This window comes from Microtus pennsylvanicus, chromosome X (assembly GCF_037038515.1).
Source record: "Microtus pennsylvanicus isolate mMicPen1 chromosome X, mMicPen1.hap1, whole genome shotgun sequence".
Taxonomy (NCBI): Eukaryota; Metazoa; Chordata; class Mammalia; order Rodentia; family Cricetidae; genus Microtus; species Microtus pennsylvanicus.
The window spans coordinates 141,310,956-141,333,322 of record NC_134601.1 but is presented as its reverse complement, the minus strand read 5'-3'; the positions used below and the strand labels follow the sequence as shown (position 1 = coordinate 141,333,322).

The window sequence follows — 22,367 nt, the reverse complement described above, 5'->3', positions numbered from 1 at the left end:
CAAGGACTGTTACTCCTAAATTTGCTACTGAGATAAGCCTGCTTTAGGGGTTCTACATCTGTTCTTAATCTCTTTAATTTGTTATTTGTATAAAACTGTTACATGCTTACAAAGTAACCCATGCTCACAAAGTAACACAACCATTAATGGTTTTCTTTTTAAAAAAGAAAACAGCACTCTCTGCGTTGGCAGCCAAGTTCAACCGTTCTAAATGCTTCTGAAATTAATAGAGTAGCATTCATAAACCGTTGTATTTCGATTTATTGAATTTGTCAATAGCACCTACTAACTTACTTTTTTGATGATGACTGAGAAGTTACCATAATTGTCATTCTATTACTATTTTTATTTCTGGATGTTCTGAGGATCTTCTCTTTACCCCTGGTGTACTGGAAGTTTATGGTAGGTCTTAGTATATGTATGTTTATTACATATACTATCTTTTGAGGTCTTCTAGCTTTGAGACACTTTCTTTGGTACTGATAAATTTTCTACTAATACTTTCCTCCATTCCTGCTATGAAGCTTTTAAGTCTATCAAATTTGGACATTTTGGATCGGATCCTCAGTTTTCGTATTTTAATTGTGATTTTTTTTATTAAATCATTTCTTTCATTTTATATTCCAACATTTTTATAGAGTTGTCTTATTACTATCATTTTTAATTGCAAGAACATGTTTTTAAATCACATGTTCCTTTCTTGTAGTCTTTTGTTTTCTTTTCAGAAAGGGAATATATTTGTTCATTTCACATCTTCATATCTGCTTTCTGAACAGTTTTTGTTTCTCTGTTTCTTTTCTTTTCTCTTGTCATCCTTTGACTTCTGTCCTTAATGTTGGATGTTTGGTGGGGACAAGGAATGCCTTGTTGGCAATGAGCTTCATTGCACAAATTAATTCCTGTAGCTTCATCTTCAGTAGGGAACACCTAGAAATTAGAATCTGGACATTTCTTCAGAACCATTCTGAGTATTGAAAGAACCATCTTGTTTTCTGCTACGGTAAAAAGGATGGATTTGGAGAAGGAAGGAGTGTTTAAATGTGGTCATTGATGTTCTAGAAGTAGGGAAGGGGTGGGAAAGGAACTGATAATTTTTAAATTCAGGGTGTAATGTTCTCCATAATGCTCTACCTCCCTAGGACTGGCACTTCTTTAGCTTCTTTAGTTTCTCTGGAGCTAAATCTTTGTCCCTTAGTGAGTGCCTAAAGAAAGATACTCAGAGCTTTAACCACTTGTGCCTTCAACTAATCCTTGGTTCCAGTATCACACCTTATTTCTGCTTGATTGATATATAGAGTGTTTATTCCATGAGCCACTTGAGATTTGTGGGTCGCTGAATATCTGGGCTCCCCTCCATGGTCACAAAGTGCTCAGCTTCCATTCCTCAGCTCTGCTAAGTGTGATATTAATCCAGGATCTGCTTTTCATCTTTCCCCACATTTCAAAATCCCTTTTTTGTTGTCTTCTCCCCCAGTCCCCAGCTGTCTTTGTCATTGTTGTATATATTCCATTTGTATTCCTGTCTTTATTTCCTTATAGATAAAAGGGGCCACTTAGTATAAAAGGGGGAGAAAAAAATGTGATCTATCCTTATTCATTGACTACTTCCTAGGAACAAAATATTCTTTCCAGTAGTTTCAACCCGTCATCTCTTTAAATTAAAAGGTTGTTTGTTCTTTCCTCCTTAAACCCTTTGGGATATTCCCACATACACCAAAGTCGTCTGAGAAACAACTAGAATGGAAATCTTGGAGTATTCTACTACATTAGCTAACTCTGTCTTCAAGCCTGACTTTGGGACTTGGGAAAGATGAAGCTTTTCATTTCTTTACAGTTTTTTTAATACATATCTGAGATGTGTACACTTTTATTTCTGAGCATTTTCATCCTTATCATTTGATCAGAGATATTTTTCATAAATTTCCTTCTAAATAGGTAAATAATTAGATGTATTAAATTTTACATTCAAGGTTGACAAGGAAGGAGGGGTGAAGTTAGGAGACAACCAGGAAGCATGAGCAAATATCAAAATTAGTTATGATAAAATCTAATAGGTCTTCCCATAGTAGCTTCTAGAAATTTTTCTGACTGCCAGTGTAAATCCAGGGTAAATACAAATCCAGGCAAAGAACTTTAGCTAAGATGTGCTTTGGAAAGATCTTCCTAAGAAAGCAGTTACTTGAACAGAAAGTACAACTGCCTTGCATTTCTGGGAGCCATCTTGGCATGATCACGAAGCAGAAGGCCACAGACCTAAAATACCAGACAGAGAGAGTTTTAAGGTGACATTTGTGATCAGAGATGTCAGCAGGAGTCAAATTAAGTTGGTTCTTGTATACCCGGCTAAGGATCTTAGATTGCATTCTAAGTCCAATGGGAATCCACTGGAGGATTCCAAGCAAGGAGGTAAGAGAATGGCTCTGTATTTTCTAATGAGCTCTCCAATGGAGGGTGAACTACTGAAACCTAAGAGCAGCAGGAGGAAGAGGCTCAGGATGGGAAACTGTTGCTATAGTCCCTGTGAGTGGTGAAGGTGGTTTAGATTAGAGAGTAGTGAACGAAATGGAGGGGTTAGGTAGATCTGTAATATGCTGAGGTAGTTTTAACTCACAGGACTGCTCAGTAGATTGTGTGTGAGGAGTGAAATTGGAAGTTACCCTAGAGCTATTTAGTAAGGATATTGACTGGTTCTCAAATTAGTGAACTACTATGACTCCAAACTCTAGAACTGAATAATTGCCCTCTGGAATTCATGTTATAGAAATTTCTTGGCAATTATGTTCTCTCTAAGAACAAATAGAAACAATTATTCTTTGGTGATGTGATTTCATCCAGTTTTCCTCCAGTCTTGTGCTTTTAAAATATCATCTATACAGCAAATGACTCCCATATCTTCAATTTTCAAAGGGGCCTCCTCCTCTATCTTCAGACCCATTGCCTCTGTTTCTCATGTCTCATTAAAAAGTAGTGTATCTAGTCTGAGACATGACTCAGCAGTTAAGAGTACTTGCTGATCTTCTAGAGGACCTGAGTTGGTTTACCAGTATTCATGTTGGGGAGCTCACAACTGCTTTTATCTCTAGTTCCAGAGAATATGATGCACTCTTTGGGCCTCCATAGGTATACATACATGTATTACACCCTCACACAAGCAGAGACATATACATGTGTACATAAATAAATGTAGTTTTAAAAATAATCTTCTCTAAAAGTAGCATATTTGCCTCCCTCCTGAAGCCCAGTTTAGCCGAAGACTTCAAATAATTTTCAAACTGACCTCCCTGTTGACAGAGGTTTCTGTCCTGCCCAGCCCCACAGTCATTCAGTTCCAAAGAAATACACAGTGGTCTACATTAATCATAAACTGGGTGGCCTATTTGCTCAGGCTTGTTATTAACTTTTACATCCTACATTAACCCATAATTCTTGTCTGTGTCAGCCACATGGCTTGGTACCTTTTATCAGTGAGGCATTCTCATCTTGCTTCCACTGCTTCTGGGTTACAACTGCAGACTGAGTCTTTCCTCTTCCCAGAATTCTCCTGTTCTCATCACTCTGTCACCACTTCCTGCCTGGTCACTCCGCCTATACTTCCTGCCTGGCTATTGGCCTACTAGCATTTTATTAAAGCAATACAACTGATAAGTCTTTACAGGGTACAAGATCATTTTCCCACAGCACCTCCCCACTACCATTGTGCATGTGTGTATTTGGTATTTGTGTGTATACTCCAAATATACATAGTGTGTGTGTGTGTGTGTGTGTGTGTGTGTGTGTGTGTGTGTATGTGGTCTTTCAGGAAGCCTACATTCAAAGTGCATTCAGAATTGACAATTCCTCACTGTTACTACCTTTGTCTCAACCACCATCATTCCTATCTGAACTACTTGAAAAGGATCACAAACTACTTCTGCCACTTCTATCATGCTCCAATATTTAACCCATATCAGTTAGATTGTTAGAATAAGCTTTAAATATATGTTAGAACCTGTTTTAGTCTTGTTAGGTTGCTATAAGAATATGTCATAGATTAAAACTACTTTTTACAATTCTGGTGGTTGAGAAATTAAAAAAAAAATAAAAGGAAACTGCCAACACATTGAATGTCTAGTTGACAGCCCTTATTTGTTTTTTGAATGGCTCCTTTTTGCTGTGCCCACACATGGCAGGAACAAGGAAGTTCTTTGGGGTCTCTTCCCTTCTATCGTATTTTCTTATTTATTTTCTGGTAGTTTGAGATAAGGCTCTACTATGTAGTTCAAGTTGACCTCAAACTCCAAACTTTATCACTGTTGTTTACCTTCCAAGTACTGAAATTACAGACATGCTACTGTGACATGCTGTAATGAATTTATTTCGGGAAGGCTTTGCCCTATGGTCTATTTGCATCTCTCTTCCTAATATCATCACCTTGGTGCTTAAGTTTCAATGAATGAATTTGAAATTAGCCTGTTCATTCAGAATGTTGCAGGTTCTATAAGTAAATTTTCTGTAGAATATAATCCAATAGCTCCTAAATTCCCTTAGAATGAAAGTCAAAGATTGTGTATGAGCTCCTTCTCTGACATCAGGTCCCACTCAGAATATTAAGAAATGTTTTCTTTAAGACTCTCTGCTAATGGAATGCTTCTCATCAAAGATCTTTAGTTGAGTTTTAGTTGTTCCAGAAACATATACAAATAAAAGGCATAATGGTCCCGCAATCGACTATAAATATTCTCATAAACAAAGGATGGCTTTTAAAAGAGTTGAAATGATGAGTGAGCCAAAATTCAAAGGATAAACAGTGGTAGGGGGCAACATGTTGGGCTTGTGTCCCAGAATTCTTGGCCAAAGGAAATGTACACAAAAGAATTACAGAATTCCATTTCCTGTGCTCTGATGATTCTATTTATTCCACTCTGTTTAGATGGAAGAAACCTATATTACTTCAGCTTGTAACATTTTGGGTGCTGTGAATTTTTATGAATTTGTAAATACTAGCTATTGTTTTCTTAACACTTTGGAAAGAATAGAGGAATATCTTTTAACTAATTGTGCACATGTATTTTAAGAGTAGATTCCTGGAGCAGGGTGCTTGGAATGATATCTTTTCAATGACTTTATCATTTCCCAAAATATTGGTATAAAAAGATCAATAAATAATTTGCCTGAAAATTTGTTAGCATGTGGTCCAATTCAGGAAAATGGCTTAAGGTATTACATCAAGAAGTAGTTAGACCAGGTGGTGGTCGTGCATGCCTTGAATCCCAGTAGTTGGGGTGCAGAGGCAGGTGGATCTCTGTGAGTTCAAGGCCAGTGTGGTCTACAGAACAAGTTTTAGGACAACCAGGGCTGTTAGACAGAGAAATCATGTATCAAAAAAAAGGAGTTAGTTACTATTTGGGTCATTACAACAATTATGTTGAAATTATCATATCTTAGTGATCAAAATTCTGTTAGGTAAAGTTGAGAATGAATTTAAACCAATATCCATAATTTAAGATTCAATAGATTTTTCCTAACTTTTATAGTATAGGATAATCATTTGTTATTCTTTGTTCCAAGTAAAAATTGACTTGGTTTTTATTACAAATTTAAATAAGTTCAGATGATACAGATTAGTAGTAATAAGGCCAAATAATCATTTGACTTTCTAGAGAAAGTTTTCTTATTATATAAGTGTATTGTTGCCATTTTCTATTGTTTTATATAAATATAAGCCTAAAGCCAAATCAGGACTGTGCATATGGGACTAGAGAGATGGCTAAGCGATTAGAAGTATGCATGTAGCATTCTTGCTACTGATTTTGCTTCCCAACACACACACACACACACACACATCAGGCAGGTCACAGCTGCCTGTGACTTCAGCTCTAGGGGAGCTGACACCCTCTTTTGAGTTTTATGGATATGGCACTCAATACACATACCCATACACAGACTTAAACACACACACACACATAATTATAAATAATAAAAACAAAATAAAAAACCTTTTTAAAAAGTTATACATACTGTTTTATAACCTTCTTTACACTCTATGTCAAGAACATATTCCTATCACTTCTAATATGGATCTAAATAACCTCTTTTAATAGCCACTTAATAAGTGACAATGATGCCTTTTACTTTTCTTAAAAATATACTACAGTAGATAAAAATCAGTCCAGGCTTATCTTAATGATGTGGGATTCTCCTCTATATGCTGTGAATATGTTTTATTACCATTGGTTATTAAAGAAGCTGCTTTGATCTATGGCAGGGCAGAGTAGAGCTAGACAGGAAAACTAAACCACATGAAGGGAGAAAAAAAGCAGAGTTAGGCAGACACCATGTAGCTAGCTGCCAAAGGAGACAGACACAGAAACCTTACTGATAGGCATCAACCTCATGGTGATACACAGATTAATAGAAATGGTTTAATTTAAGATATAAGAGCTAGCTAGGAATACGCCTAAGCTGTTGGCCAAACAGTGTTGTAATTAATATAGCTTGTGTGTGATCATTTGGATCTGGGTGGCCAGGAAACAAACAAGCAGTCTTCAGTTACATCTTAAATATTTAAATGACATGTAATTTAGGAACTACAACATCACCTTATTTTATTGATATGTATCAAACACTAAAATACAAAGACCTTCAAATATTCTGAATTAAAGGTGGTAGTGTTCTTAGCTACCAAAGAAAATTTTGGTAGCTACATCAAAAATTTATTGAACTTCTACCAACCCCCTGGAAAATTAGATAGGTGAGATTTCCTGCTTTCAAAGAATTTCTATTCTGAGAGGGTCCAAAGTAGAACTAGTAAGAAATGAAGATAGCATCAGCTTCTGAAGCATACAGGATAATAAGTTTTAAGTTACAATGTAAACTGGAATTGTGGTTCTGAATTCTTTAAATGTAGTCAAATTATATGCTTCCAGGTTTGAAGACAAAGAACAACAAATCGATTACGCGATATTTTTCTCTGTCCTGAACTGGAGAATGAATCCAACACCTGAAATACAATCCCCACCATACCTTAAAGAGGTAAATTTTATGCTTGCTTTAGAAATCAGTTTTGTATACCTCCCTTATATTTCTAAAATCTTGTGTCTTTAATTTCCAGTGGAATGTAGCAACATCATTGTTTATGGAAAAAGTATAATCTAGGAATTTCTGTTGAAGGATACCTCACTTTCCATGCTGAGTAAACATCTGCCCTAGAAGAACAGGACATTTCTTTTACAGTTGAATAGTATTTAGCCTCAGTTGTATCCAGTTATATAGAAAACGGGATAATAGGTTATAGTTAAAAATGGATATAAACACCCCTATCAAGGGATTCTGGTAACACCATCATAATCCATAATGGCAAATCTCAGATGGTATCTATGTCAAGAACCCTCAGTATAGTGTATGGAGATTCAAATTTTATGGTGGAGCCATTTTGAAAAGAAAAATTCAATAGAAAAATGCTTGGTTTGGAAAAACAAAGTTCGTGTGATCAGATGGGGCCTCAGCATTGTGGAATCATCTGACCTCTCTAAGATCTCTTCAGCTATCTTTAAGGAGTGGGTGAGTGGATGGTAGTTTGTATTTTAACATGCTGCAGAAATTTATCTTCTTAGGAAAGTTCCTTGATAAAGCAAATGTCAGTGGTTGATAATTCCAGAAAAGAAGTATTTATTCCGTCTCTGCTGACCAACTCATTCTGGCCCGAGCTTGCCTAGTGCCTCTGGCAGTAGGCCTCTCAAGCACACAGCTTCTCTGAAGTGTCAGAGAACCTTAGACCTTCCAGTTGGTTGAAGGACAGTATTGGCCATCATAGTCTACAGAGGTGGGGTTGAAATCTGGCTCCTTCACTTATCTGATTGATAGCAGGTAAATTAAGTCCAAAACCTCATTCACTCATAGCCCATAACCTTCAGATAAATAAGGCTAAGGATCCACTCTCAGCATGCCCTCTGCTTTGTGCATTCAAAGATAACTACCCCCCTGAAGGAGCCCATTTCTAATGTGGAATCAATGCCTCCATGATTTGGGGTCTGACTTAATACAACCTGCATAGGATGGTGTGAAATGAAAATAGTTTCTTCTCAATCAGGATGAGGAAGAAGGTCTCATTTGACATATCGGCGATACAAAAGTTAGTAAGGGAGGAAAGTAACATGATACGGTGGCACAGCAAAGACATTACTAACAGAGCTCTGGGACCTGAGGCAGCCTGGCACTGGAGACTGCTGTGGATGGAGTGAAGGCCTATAGGAAAGAGTGGAAAAGGATGAGGTTGGAGATGCCTGCAAGGGTGGGTGAGGCTTTCACTATTCAGATTAGGCTGACCTCAGAACTCATAGCCAGCCTCTGCCTCCTGAGTGCTAGGATTAAAGGCATACACTACCATGCCTGGCAAATCAGTGTTCTCTCTCTTGACAACTTTTTCAAAGTCATTTCTAATACTTGTGGTAAAATTTAACAAGTGAAACACAGAGTTAATACTTGTTCTCATTATGTTAAAAATACCTAGTAAACACTTGCTAATTGTCTAACACCAAACAATAGCCTAGTAGAAAATGATATTTTGGGGATATGCTATGATATAAAACATTGAGCGACATCTAATTGAATCATATGCAAACCCATCACTAAAGTTCACAAAGAACACATGTTTTTTTTTTTAAAAAAAAAAAAAAAACCTTCATTTTGCCTGTAATGCATTTTCAAGGAAAGAGTCCTTGCTTGGAACCCACAGCTCAGATAAGATGGCAGCTCAGCCAAAGGAAAATAGTTATAGAACACTGACTATAAGAAGACACAAATGAATAGTAATATTAGTGAATCTAACTTCATACACGATTTTTTTTCTCATGGTTTCAGGATGCTATTGATTAGCTCAAGAAGTATTTAGAAAATCCTCTTTTCAAAATGAACTTCCATTTGATTTGCTAAAATTTAATTCTTTTATGGTTTTGCACCTAATGTGATTATTTCTAAGGCTGTGTAGCACTTAATAGAAGACATAAAATAAAAAAAATAAAAGGAGGAAGAAAAAGGGGAGAAAGGAAAGAAAAAAGTTTATTCTATGTGTGGTATTGGATTTCTACATATTTCCAGATATGTCCCATAGAAATACTCTTTTCTGAAAAGGAAAAGAAACAGATCCTTTTCTAAGTAACTACAGGGGAATAACATGGTGAAACATTAACATGAGTCTGTCAGCCTTACATTTGGGGAAAATAAAAATAACCCCATTGCAGTGAAGCATGGAGTTTAATAGGCTCCTAATCCTTTTCCCTCATGCATCTGGTGGCCAGTGCTACAGTAGAAATTTTTTAAGCTAGAAGAAGACATAATCCAATTAAATTTCCTTTTAAAAATGTCAAAGCAAATACATCCAGGGTCTATTAGTTCACATATAACTTTGCTATTCCTACTGGGCAGCTGCTGTTTACTGGGTTTTCATCTATTGCCATTTTCACCTCTTATTTCAGGATGCTTGGTATATGTACACACACACGCACACACACACACACACTCATATACATACAGAATAGCAGCTATAGTCTTCCCCATTGGTGAATCTTCTTTGACATCCTAAGTGCTCTAGTGACAGCCAGCTTGGAATATGTTTTAGCAGAAAATGCTCTGTGGCACATACTATTGAATGTTCCAGATTACATTAAGTTTCACTGTGAGATTTGAACGTTGTCTCTCATTTTAGCTGTAAATCACCTTGGGAACTGGACTCGTCCACCATTTTGCTGGTAGTTGCTTTGTTCCAAGATGTGTCAGAGACTCTCACATGTTCTTAACTCTGATAAATGTAAAACTGCTTTTTGCATTTAGAAGCCGTGGTAGAGACGAGGATTTGGTTGTTACGTAATTGGGGGGAGGAAATTAAATCCCTGGAAGGGATTAGAAAGAGTGACAACGGAAGAGAGGGAGTTACTAAAGAGTGTGTTATTAACCCAGTTACATATGCAGATGGCCGTGGCTTAATGCTGCTGGGAAACGCTAGGATCTAACAGGAACATATACCTCAGGATTAATTAGCCTGTGCAAGGAAGCTATGGCATTACTCCGTTAGTTTCCTTTAGACAGTCGTTACACATGGGCTACTCTTGAACGTAGAGGAAAGGAATAATTCCCTACCACTTATGTGTGCCACAGGCTCAGCCAAAGTAAGCCTCAGAGGCCAACAAAAAGCTCTGGTCAATGGAACAGAGATGCTGGCAGTTGGAAATCAGGCTGCTGTGAGCCAGACTGGAAAGGGTAATAGGCTAGGGAGGGGCAGTGGCAGAGCCTGTCACACATACTTAGGATTCCAAAAATGTACTGTCAGGGACCTGTCTTGCAGAGACACAAGCAGACATGTCTTGTTCTCATCTGGAATGGGAGGCATCACTATCTGTGGATGAGCTGTCTTTTTGTCATAGGATTGCCACTTGCAAAAAGTTGTTCCCCTGTTCAGTTCACTTGCATGGGCTGGGAGTGTAACTCCAGGGTAGAGCACTTGCCTAAGGTGTACAAGGCCAGTGTTCCATCCTCTGCAAGAAATAAACTACATCAAAAGCTTACTACTGTGAAGACCATGTGCTCTGTAGTTTGTACTGAGTAATTTAGTAGGAATAAAAAGTCAATAGTTTAACTCAACACCCACATTTTTATAAACCTTCTATGATGTTTGGAATGCTTGCAATTTTATCGGAAAGAACAATAGGAGAACAATAGGTCAGTGCTAGTTTGGGGTTTTCTCAGATACCCCCAAAGTTTCTTAAAAAGAAAACAAAATGACCAGCTATGTGTCTGAGCATCGACACCCCCAATCACACTGTCTGGGTGTTTAAAAATCTTCCTGCGTCCAAGTCTCTCTTTCAATCCCAAATGTGGTCCCTTAGTCTATTTTCAGCAAATACTTGAGAAAATCCCCCTAAAATTGGTGGATGGCAGTGGATGAATCCTAATCCATTAGGCACTGCGTGTGTCTCTGTGGTATTTATCAGAAGCCACTACAGCTAGCAACCTAGGGATTGGGAATAAAGGAGAAAAAGAAATGATGGTGGCAAATGGTATTGAATGGAAACAAAGAGCACAGCATGCCAGGAAAAGTCAAAAAGCTCTGCAGGAGTCCTAGGGTTCAAAGTGGTCAAGATGGAAAGAAATGAACTGCTGTTATCTTTTTGCCTCAAATTACCCTTCTTTTTAATTCTGGCTATTTTGCTTGACAGCCTGTTACTAATAAATTTGGTTCTCATATCTAAAGTTTTGAGTTATTATTCAAGTATAAATTCTTACCATTTTATCTTTTATTGGTAGCATTTAAGTCATAATTTCATGCTAAAAACAATATAAACAACAGCCACTTTTTGTGCCTAATAAAAATGAGGGAGGGGGCTAGAGAGATGACCTAGTGGTTAAAAGCACTGGCTGATCTTCTAGACAACCAGGGTTCAATTGCCAGCAATTCCCTTGTGGCAGTTCACAACTGTCTGTAACTTCAGTTCCAGGGGATCTGGCACCGTCACATAGACATACATGCAGACAAAACACCAATGCATATAAAAATACAGATAAATAAATTTTTAAAAAATGAGGGAAAATCGTTAATACTGACCTGTTTCACGAGTGTTCCTGTAGTAAGTCCATCATAATTATGTGAGTGGCATACTATGTTTTATTTCTTTTTGTATTAAATTTTTATTGAAAAATATCCAATGAGGGACTAATGATTTTGAATATGTATGATTTTTTGAACCATTTCTCTGTGCTCAGATTAAATGCTAAAATACTACCTAAAAACAGGCATTGGTTTGAATTTTATGAAACTTTTGAGGATGTATTGAATATTGGAGTTGAATGACATACTGAGCTCAGCTTTCATTGATTAAAATTCCATGTTTACTATATCCAGATTGACTTCCTAATTTTTACAATGAGGCATGGCATGTCACTAAGGTCCATGTCATGTGAACTGTACAGAAGATCCTTAGGAATCAGTGTTACTATCATCTCTCTGAAGCGCCATTTACTGCCAGTTGGTGATTTGGTCTCTACCTCATAGGTGACAATTTTGAGACAAAAGTATCCTTCAAGAGCCACATTATTAGGGGCTGGAGAGATATCTCAGCAGTTAAATGCATGTACTGTTTTACCAGGAGACCTGAGTTGATTGACAGCACCCATGGCAGTCAGCTGACACCTCTCTAGAACTACAGCTCCAGGAGATCTGATGCCCTCTGGCCTCCTAAGGCACCTGCACTCACATTCACCTAGCCCCACCCCCATACTTAGTTAAAATGACGTTGTTTTGTGTTTTAAAAACTATATTGTTTTCCACTTAGCTTTTCATAGTGAAAATGGCAGGACCAAATGTCATTATGTAGGATGAGAACCAGCTGCTTGTGAATAGGCCCACTCTATTGCACGGTTTTGGAAAGTAGCACGGTACATATATACTTGTAGAGCTTCATTGCTGGGGAGACATTCAGGAGTTCAGGCTCCTCCCCTGCTGACTGGTGATTTGGTTGCAAAGGGCTACTTAATCCTATGCCTCAGTTTCCTTTTCTGTGAACATGTATCACAGTAACATGTTTTCTTAGGGATTTTTCTCTGACAATTGGGTAATGTAATGCATATAAAATACTTAATAGTTGCCGGGTGGTGGTGGCGCACGCCTTTAATCCCAGCACTCCGGAGGCAGAGGCAGGTGGTTCTCTGTGAGTTCGAGACCAGCCTGGTCTACAAGAGCTAGTTCCAGGACAGGCTCCAAAGCCACAGAGAAACCCTGTCTCGAAAAACCAAAAAAAAAAAAAAAACCAACTTAATAGTTATATCATATAGTAAATATCTAATATATTTCTTGTTACTTCTGTTACATTAGGCATTTATAAGACACAACCCTGCAAAAAATCTGCAAGCAGTTCACGTACATAACCCATCTTTCAGATTCAGATTTGTGTCCTAGTTAAAGATGCAAGCACTTGGTGTTCTGATTTTATGTTAGTGTTATTGGTTGGTATAGCTTGATAGATCATCCACGTTCCAGTGACGCTGGAAGTTTTGCACAGTTCTGAACTCTAGCTCTTGCTACATGGAACTATTTTTGCAGGATTACTAGGACCTCTCTTTTTGGTGCGCATTTTAGTTAGGTCTTTGAGAATTTTGTACAATGTATTTTCATCGTGTTCACCCTTTCCTCAACTCCTCCCAGATCTACCTCACTTCCCTATCCAACTGTGTGTCTTCCTTTTTAAATCATCAAATCAAATTTATATTGCCCATATACTCTTAGATGTGTGGCCTTGCCTGGAGCAGTCCACCTCCCAGGAGACACACCCTTAAGGAAAACAGACTCTCTGGCTGCCTATAGCTATCAGTAGTCAACAGATCCTCAGCTGGGAGTAAGACTTGGTGCCCAGCGCCCCTCTCCACACTGGGAGTCTGTCTGGCTTGAGCTTGCAGGTCTTGGGCATGCTGTCACAACTACTGTGCATTCACATATACAGCTGCCCAGCTGTGTCCAAAAAACACCATTTTCTTGTAGTCATCCACTGTCTCTGATTCTTATTGGCTTTCCATCCCCTCTTCTTCAATGATCTCAGAGCAATAAGAGAGGCAGATATGCTATGGATGTCCTATTTCCGGCGGAGCATAGACTCTACCTTGGTATCCCATGAGCATACAAAATAAAGTTCAAGTTTGTACTATTTTTTCTCTCTCTCTGATCCATATTTCTTCACTTAAAATAAGTAAAAACTCCCTTCTATCCTGCTTTACTTATTTTGCTTATGGACATTACATGGGGTTGCCTATTATCAATCCCCAAATGATATCTATCCAGAATGTTGGAATATGACCTGATTTGGAAATAGGGTGCTTGCATTAGTTAAAATGACGCAATAGTAGGTCAGGGTAGACTCCAAACCTAGTGATTGCAATCCTTATGAGATGTTTATGTGAAGACACAGAGACACACAAAGAACACAATGCAAAGGCAGAGGCTGGGACGACAGTGGCATTTCTTGAAGCTGAAGCAGTCTGATGATTGCATGAGCCAGTGCTGTTGACAGTTTGATTATGGATTCTTGGATTCCTAAACTGGGTGCGAATCCATTCCTCTTGCTTAATGCCTCCTGGGCTGTGATAGTTTGAGACTGTCAGATATTAAATTTAGAATTCTTTTTTTTTCCTGGACTTTTATTTTTTTATTTTATTTTTTTTTAACTTTTATTTATTTATTTATTTATTTATTTATTAAGGATTTCTGCCTCCCCCCCCCTCATCCGCCTCCCATTTCCCTCCCCCTCCCCCGATCAAGTCACCCTCCCTAAATTTAGAATTCTTAAAGCTGCTCTGCCTGCATGTGTTTGTTAGGGCTGACCTAACAAAGTATACAAAGAACCACAAACTTGGTAGTTCCACACAGTAGAATATATAATCCCATAATCATGGAGGCTAACAGTATAAAACAATGTGCCAGCAAGGCTTTGGGCCCTCGGATGCCTTTGCCAGACTCCTTCCACTGGTCCTCCCAGCTCCTGGCTGTTTGCCATCCATTTTCAGTGTTTCTTGGTTTACAATTATGTAATACTAGTCTTTGCTTTTGTCATAACATGCCACCCTCTCCAACAGGTCAGTTTTCCCATGAACATCCTTATATAAAGATGCCAGTCATACTGGATTTGGGGCTAACCCTATGCCAATATGACTTCATCATTTTTGGCTTATCTATTTACATCTGTAGTCACTTTCTGAGGTGAAGAGGGTTAAAATGTCAGTGGTTTTTTCTGGGGGCATATAGTTCAACCCTAACATTGCTCTCTTTATTTTCCTACCAGTTCAAATTTCAAGTCTTGCACTTTTAGGTGTTCTGCTCAGAATCTTTCTGAGATGGCTCCTGATTTGAAACCCAGCTACAGCCCCCCCCCCCCTTGATTCTGCCATAGTCATCTCTCCCAGGATTACTGTTGTCACCATATTTAACACTTCATTTTCCCAATATGCAGCAAGTTATCTAACCAATTTCCAACCACAATACTATTGTTCTTCTGGCCAGTACTGACCAGTGGCTTCCTCTCAAGTATGAAACAGTAAGGAAGGCTTAAAGTTTGACCCCAGATTCTCTTTCCAACCGCCCTTTGCCACTTTGTACTGTGCCTTAGGCCAAACTGGACTACTCACTTTTTCTTGCAAAGAGGTTTTGAAGTCTCTGGGCTTTTGCTTATACTTTTGACTATGGATAGAACACCCTTTGGTGCTTCAATCCCTGATGAATTGCTGTTGTCATCCTCAGCTGTATCTGCATTGAGCCAGTATACTTCCAGAACACCATCACATAAAATCACCTAGCCGTTCCTGTGATACTTTGTGATTCAGATATTAATGGAATGCTGATGAAGGGTTAGAACCTTTTCTATAGCCATGAATGTAAGTTAGTATTTATCTAGCATGCTCAAGGCTCAAAGGTGAAACCCAGCATTGAAAAAAAAAAGGAAAAGTAAAATGAAGACAAAATAGAGCATTGGATATAAAACAACCTTGTGATAGGACCACTTGTGGACTTTCTTCGTGGCTGGAACTAACATTAATTGACCACTATAGCTTATACAAAAAGTTTGTGTGTGTGTATATAAATGTGTACATATATATATATATGTGTGTGTGTGTGTGTGTGTGTGTGTATGTAAATGTGTGTGTGTAAGTACACAGACAAACAGTATCACTTAAGAATGAGCGATGTTCTGAGAGGTATGTTATTAGTGATTACGTTGTTGTAAATACCTAGAGTAGGCCTTACGTGAACTGTGATGTTGCAATATAGCACATACTAGATCATATGGTACATTTATATTTGAATACATATGGTATAGTTTGTTGTTCTAGGGCCACAATGAATACAACAATACAAGATCAAACATAAGAGAAAGTTATGTATAAACAAGATGTATAAACACAGGTTTATGGGGCTGTTGTTGGCCTGACAATCTGAGTTCAATCCTCGGAACCCACATAATGGAAGGAGAAAAACAATTTTCCCAAGTTGTATTCTGACCTCCACAAGCTTTCCAGGCCATGGATGTATGTGTGCATCTGTATGCACACACACACACTCACAAATAAATTCAAATGTTTTAAAAGCGAATTACAATCGTGTAGAACTTTTATCTGACGAGCAGAGGGGTTGATTTGCTTACTATACACATATGAATTGTTATGCTTAGATCCACAAAATTCCCTAAAATCCAACAAGGAGACCAAGTCCCAAATGTAAAAGCAAAGAGCCTTTATTTGATACAAGTTTGCAAACTCGGTCTCTCCATATGTCCAAGGTATGGGAATAACTGAAGAGCCCAGACCTCAGTTCCAGTTGGGTTTTTGTAGTAGTAAAGGTGAGGGTGAGGAGTTGCTAAGCTTCAGGACCTCTGATTGGCTGACATTTGTCTAGGGGTGTCCTGGTGAGTGTGTGCTGGCACGTGATTTTATCTACGAGGGTTGGAATGTTAGGCATTTCCTTTGGATGGTCTGTTTTTGGGTGGTGCTCAGGTAATCTCAGTTTGTGGTACTTACTGTAACCAGGTATTGCTTCAGGGTAAACTACTGAGACTCAGGCCTCCATTAAAGCTACCATGGCTGAGTCCTCCACTGGCAGGTGATAATGGTTGGAAGTAAAGAACTGTCTTTGGGTGGTCTGGTTCTATTTAGCTTATCATGGCTGGTTCCTACATGAGCTCTGTCCTGTGCTACAATAGCACTAGGCCATAAGAATGAACCAGCTCCATCATCATCCTCCAGGGTGTGGCTGGTGTTTGTTTTGTTTTCTTGGGTTTTTTTTGAGGAGAGTGGGGGGGTTTAGAAGGTTTTTGTTGTTGCCATTTATATTTCACTATAGATATAGATAGTGCAGGCTAACCTGAAACTCACTCTGAAGCACTAACTGACCTCAAACTCACAATCTATCTGCCTAAGCCTCCTAGGCACCGAGGTTAGAAGTATATAGGACCAATCCTGGCTGCCAGCATAGTTTTACAGGACCACTGCCATTTATGCCATACATTATTGATACAAAGCACGTTTGTAGCACCCGACTCTATGTAAGATACCTTATGAGTACCTTGAGCAACCTACTACTCTTAATGGTTTATTGAAGGAACAGTAACCAAGCAGGTGCTAGAAATACCATTTTGGTTGTAAAACGTGAGGTCTCGATACTGTTTCAGAGAACCTGCCACTGCATTAGTACTGCCTAGCTCCCAGAATTACAGTGTTTCAACAGAGAAGTTGATTTTTCTTATCTGTGGGTCTGTAGGTCAGCCTGCTGGGCCTGGCTCATGGTTATAAGTTGTACCTGATCTTCTCCAACTTTGTCATTCTTGAACTTGCCTATCTATTTTTCATGCACAAGCCATAGCCATTCATGTGGCCCCGTTCCTTTCAGAGGGACAGGAAAATACTCTTTTCCTATTCCTTCTTTCTATTCTCCCTTTTCTTCCCTTCCTTGTACCTGGAGGTTTCTCATCTTGTCCAGTTCCACAGCTGCTTTTAAAATAACCACTTGGAACTGAAGAACAATGGCAATGGGTTTTTGATCCTACTGCACGTGCTGGCTTTGTGGGAGCCTAGGCAGTTTGGATGCTCACCTTACTAGACCTGGATGGAGGTGGGTGGTCCTTGGACTTCCCACAGGGCAGGGAACCCTGATTGCTTTTTGGGCTGACGAGGGAGGGGGACTTGTTTGGGGGAGGGGGAGGGAAATGGGAGGCAGTGGCGGGGAAGAAACAGAAATCTTTAATAAATAAATAAATTTAAAAATAAAATAAAATAACCACTTGGAGGCTTAATATTAATTACAAACTGTTTGGCCTATTAGCTCAGGCATATTATTAACAAACTCTTATAATTAATAATTAACCCATTTGTACTAGTCTTTATTTTACCCTGAGGCTCAGAGTTTGTTTCTTCACATCTTGGTTCCCCTGCAGCTGCTGCTGTCTCCCAGACTCCACCTTCCTTCTTCCTCTATCTCAGCTTAGATTTCTTGCCTGGTTCTATTATGCCTGACTACTGGCCAAATCAGTCTCTTTATTAACCAATGGTAATAAAACTTATTCACAACATATAGAGAGACATCCATATCACTTCCTTTCACCTTCATTCATCTATCCTTTCTTCTTTATCTTTCTTCATGGAAGGGGCTGCAGTTATATGGTAAAGATTGGGAACATATAATTCTAATACAGTAAGTAAACAAATAATTAAGAATAAGAATATGCTCTTCCTCAAAGTCCTTCTGATACCTAAGTAGAATGTACAAACCTCTACTCTTTTTATTTTAAATGAATATTGTGTGTGTGTGTGTGTGTGTGTGTGTGTGTGTGTTATGCTAAGTATTTTTGCCGTATGTATGCAGGAACCCATGAAGGTCAGAAAGTGTTGGGTCCCCTGGAGCTAGAGTTACAGGCAGTTGTGAGTTACCATGTATGTGTGCTGAGAACCAAGCATGGGTCCTCTGCAAGGGCCAGCCCCCAAACAATATCGCTAAAAGTTTATTAAAAGATTAAAAGGCAATCAAAACAAAGCAATGTCCCCTGAAATTTCAAAACTGAACTTTGAAACATGGCTCCAATTATGTCCTTCTTTGTTTTCTTTCCAGAAATGTGAAGACATTTGGACAGGAATGCCATCACCTATTCCTGTAAAATTCGTTCGGTACTTAGACTTTTTGGAGGACGTGTATGGCTTACAGGACAACTGACCATGAAAGCTTCAATCAACTCTTTGATTTACTGTTCTCATTCTGCCATGTTTATTTTACTAGACATAATTTCATTAAAAACAAAAAGGAAGCAAGGTTTATTTTAAATGGAAATCCAGGAACTACATTTAATCTCCTTCTGTCACTGTAGTTCTTCAGAACAGCCTGCTATATTGCTGCCATACCAGCACTATTAAAAATACCATTGAAAACAATGTTGACCATTTTTATTGTATGTATTATTTATGAATACCAAAGAATCTTATAATAATTTCCATCTAATATAATTTGATTTATCACAATATGAAAAGAAAATGATTTTTGACAGCTATGCATGACAATATAAAATCAAATTATATCAGAGCAATAAGTTGTGATTCTGTTAAGCATTTTTGAAATCCTTTTGACACATGTTTATTACTTACATAATTAACTTTTGTAGCAACACACCTCATCAAAAATAATTCTTAAACCTCTCTAGAGTGAGTGTTTATTTTCTGACGTTAGTGAAGTTATGGGGAAAAAAAAACCTCTCTGTACACACACACACACACACACACACAGAGAGAGAGAGAGACAGAGAGAGAGAGAGAGCGAGAGAGAGAGACAGAGAGAGAGAGAGAAATTGAAACATATGCTGTGTTTATATTTTTAGTGCCTTTTTATATCTAAAATCAACTAACTTCTTAGCTTAGAAATATATGCATGTGTATATAATTAAAGCATGACCAAAAATGTATTATGCCTAAATATGCCTAAAATATTTAGAGATGTGATTGTGGACGGTTTCAAGGGTTTATTTTGGTTTGGTTCACGTACTACTAACCTCTCAACCTCCAGGCCAAAGGTTTAACTAGTTTAAAATTACACTGGATCTCTCCTGCATTTCTCTGCTTTGATTTTTTTTCCTCACACAGAAGAAATCTTATCATATAGTGTGTATCTGATTACAACCTATCACCATGGAGCTTCAGTGTCCAGAATTCTTCTCTAGACCATGCCAGACTCCCAGTGATGGGTACTGGATAACATAAATCTGCTTCTTTCAGAGACAGTGGGAGTCTGTCAAAATGGGACTGTGCTAGTCAGGGGTCATCCTAGGTAGAAAAGGAACCAAGGACATTTCAAGGGTCCCCTCTTATCTCCATATTCCTTCATTCTGCATTTCTAGCATCCCCTTGTCCCAAAATGAGTTGGCTTCTACTTATGTGGTCCAGTTTACTTGACAACAATGGCTCTTTCCTTTTGTTTTAATCAAAACTAGTCAGTAAACTACTTCTCTCCAAAAACCTAGGATATTTCATGTGCACCAGTAGAACTGACCCCATAGAGCTTTGCATTGAACTAGTCTTCACAAGAGATACTAAAACAGTGGGCTCATAAAACTCTAATTTTTATGGCTTGATTTTTGTCCTTATTTTTAAAAAAGACAACCAACAATGCCAAGCTATTTTGTCACTTTAAGATTTTTGTACTTCCCAGAGAGCAAGCTTTTAGAAGGTGTGATACTTGCCTAGAAGTTTTCAAGCTGACACATCTGTCACCTACCTATTCAACCCTTCACTTAATTGTCTTTCCCTCGAGTTTAACTGTATAAATAATTTAGCCTTTGTACGAGCTTGTAATGTAATTCACTTAAGAAGCAAGAAGAAAAAGGAAGCAAACCAATGATAATGTTCCTGAGTTCATGGGGGTGACGACTATTCATTCTGTTTCATGGATCTGTATCCCTGCCCTGGCAGTTCCTGGTTCAAGCTCACAATTAACAATAAAATGGCCATTATAGGATTCATGCCGATAAACATGATACATTGCAGGCATACAGACACTTTAAATAATTATTTGTTTTATAACTAAGCCATATACTAAAGCAGATTTATAATTTAGAGATAATATCCCCATTAGTAAAGTTTATGACCCAATAAACAGCTCCCACTAGTTAATAAATGCCAAAGCCATAAAAACAAAGACTATTAATGTAATAGAATTTCTGTGCCTCTCTCTCTTGCTGGTGGTCTTAAGACACTAAAGGGAAATGCTATCTTAGGAAAAACATTTATTCTCATTATGTAAATATCAATGAATAGTTTTACACTCGAGTTGGAAATTTCCCAGATCTCGGTGGTCCCAGGTGGTCCCAAAATGCTGATATATTCTGCTTAAGTTTCAAGCAGTAGATAACCAATTTCAGCACAAATAAACTCTGTGACTCAAACCTTCAGGGCAGATGGAGTTGCCACCTCTCCTCTTTCCTTCTGGAAAAGAAAAACTCTAGCTAGTGTCATTGTTCCAAGGTAATACTTTTAAAGTTTCTCAACGTTTGTATAGACCTTTTTCTAACTCCTAACATTTTCTTTCCTGTGGAGGAAGGCAAATGTTACCTGTGGATGTCGGGGTGAGTTGAAGGTTAATGTAGGCAAACCTTTTGTCCTATGAATTAATTGTTTATTAGTATTCTTGGAGTCTTGGGAATGAGTGATAAAGTCATTTGGAAGCCCAAAGCAAGTCATGTCTCTTTGCACAAATCATTAAAAGCCTTTGAAGTTCACAGTAATGTCTTGCTGAATTACTGTGTGAAGTATGGTTATTGTCAGAAGATGACTAATTTGCAGGATTAATTGGCCTTTCGTTGTCATTTTTTTAAATCAATTACCTAACCATCTCTACTGATTGGCTTAGCAGTTACTAAAATGGTTAAGATTTTAGACAATAGAGAGAAAGTGAAGAACACTCTAACTTTTGAACACATACTAGTGGAAACTTTTTTTTTCTATGTATTAACTTTGATTCAAATTAATGCCATATATAACATTATTGGTATTTTTATACAGTGCTGCTGAATTTGTTTCCTTGGAGTTGTAGAGCTTCTAGGCTTTCCGTATGCGGCAATCACAAGTTTAGAATATTTAAATTGCCCTTCCTTTAAATAGCAGGGAATGATTGATGAGTAAAAAATGAGTAAAATGAGACCTCAAGTTTTTCAAAAACAAAACAAAATACAAGAAGAAGAAAACAACCTTGCCTTTCCAATTTGAATTTTTCTCTGAATGAGAGCTGCTTTCCTAGCCTTTTCAGCTCCTTTCTTTTCAGCTGCTTCTTCCTTCACCTTGCTCTTCTTCCCCGAATTATAAATCTTCCAGTTATGAGTTCAGTGCCTGGAGTTTAAAGAACTAGTCAGGTTCCCCACCAAGTATTTAGGATATCAAATAATGTAGAATCCATCCAATAATAAATGCCAAGATCTTAATGTTATGTGTATTCTATCCAGTTATTAGTATGCATCCTTCAATTTTGAATATCCTTCAACATTGTTCTTTCTGTAAATGGCCTTTTAGACAAACGGCTTCCAAGTGATGGTTAAACCTGCGTATCCTAATGTTACATCCGTCTCAGCCCTCACGTTTGCTTGGCCAAAGACTGAATTGCTTTAAGCTGAAAGCAGGTTAAGACCTTTTCAAAAACGAGTCTTTTCAAGTTGACTAAGCATCTTCAGACACACAGTGCTTTTCAATTCCCAAGAGTAATGCGTAAAAACTGGAAAGCTTACTGAAGCAAGATCAATGAGGCCATTGAGCAAATCATCAACCTTGAGCAATAATGGAGCAAATTATTACAAAGGGTAGCACTGACTACAATTAGTTTAAGATAATCTTGC

The 22,367-nt window shown here is 38.1% G+C and overlaps 1 protein-coding gene across 1 annotated transcript in view; it reads left to right on the top strand.

Annotated features, from left to right (window-relative positions):
* The window catches only part of Efhc2 (EF-hand domain containing 2), a 152,232-nt gene extending 130,971 nt beyond the window's left edge, over window positions 1-21,261 (top strand). Inside the window, exons 14-15 of the mRNA XM_075957038.1 lie at window positions 6,906-7,011; window positions 18,611-21,261. Of these exons, the coding sequence (XP_075813153.1) occupies window positions 6,906-7,011; window positions 18,611-18,712 (208 nt within the window). The 3' untranslated portion in view covers window positions 18,713-21,261. The remainder of the gene's footprint in view (window positions 1-6,905; window positions 7,012-18,610) is intronic.
* The last annotated feature ends 1,106 nt before the right edge of the window (window positions 21,262-22,367 follow it).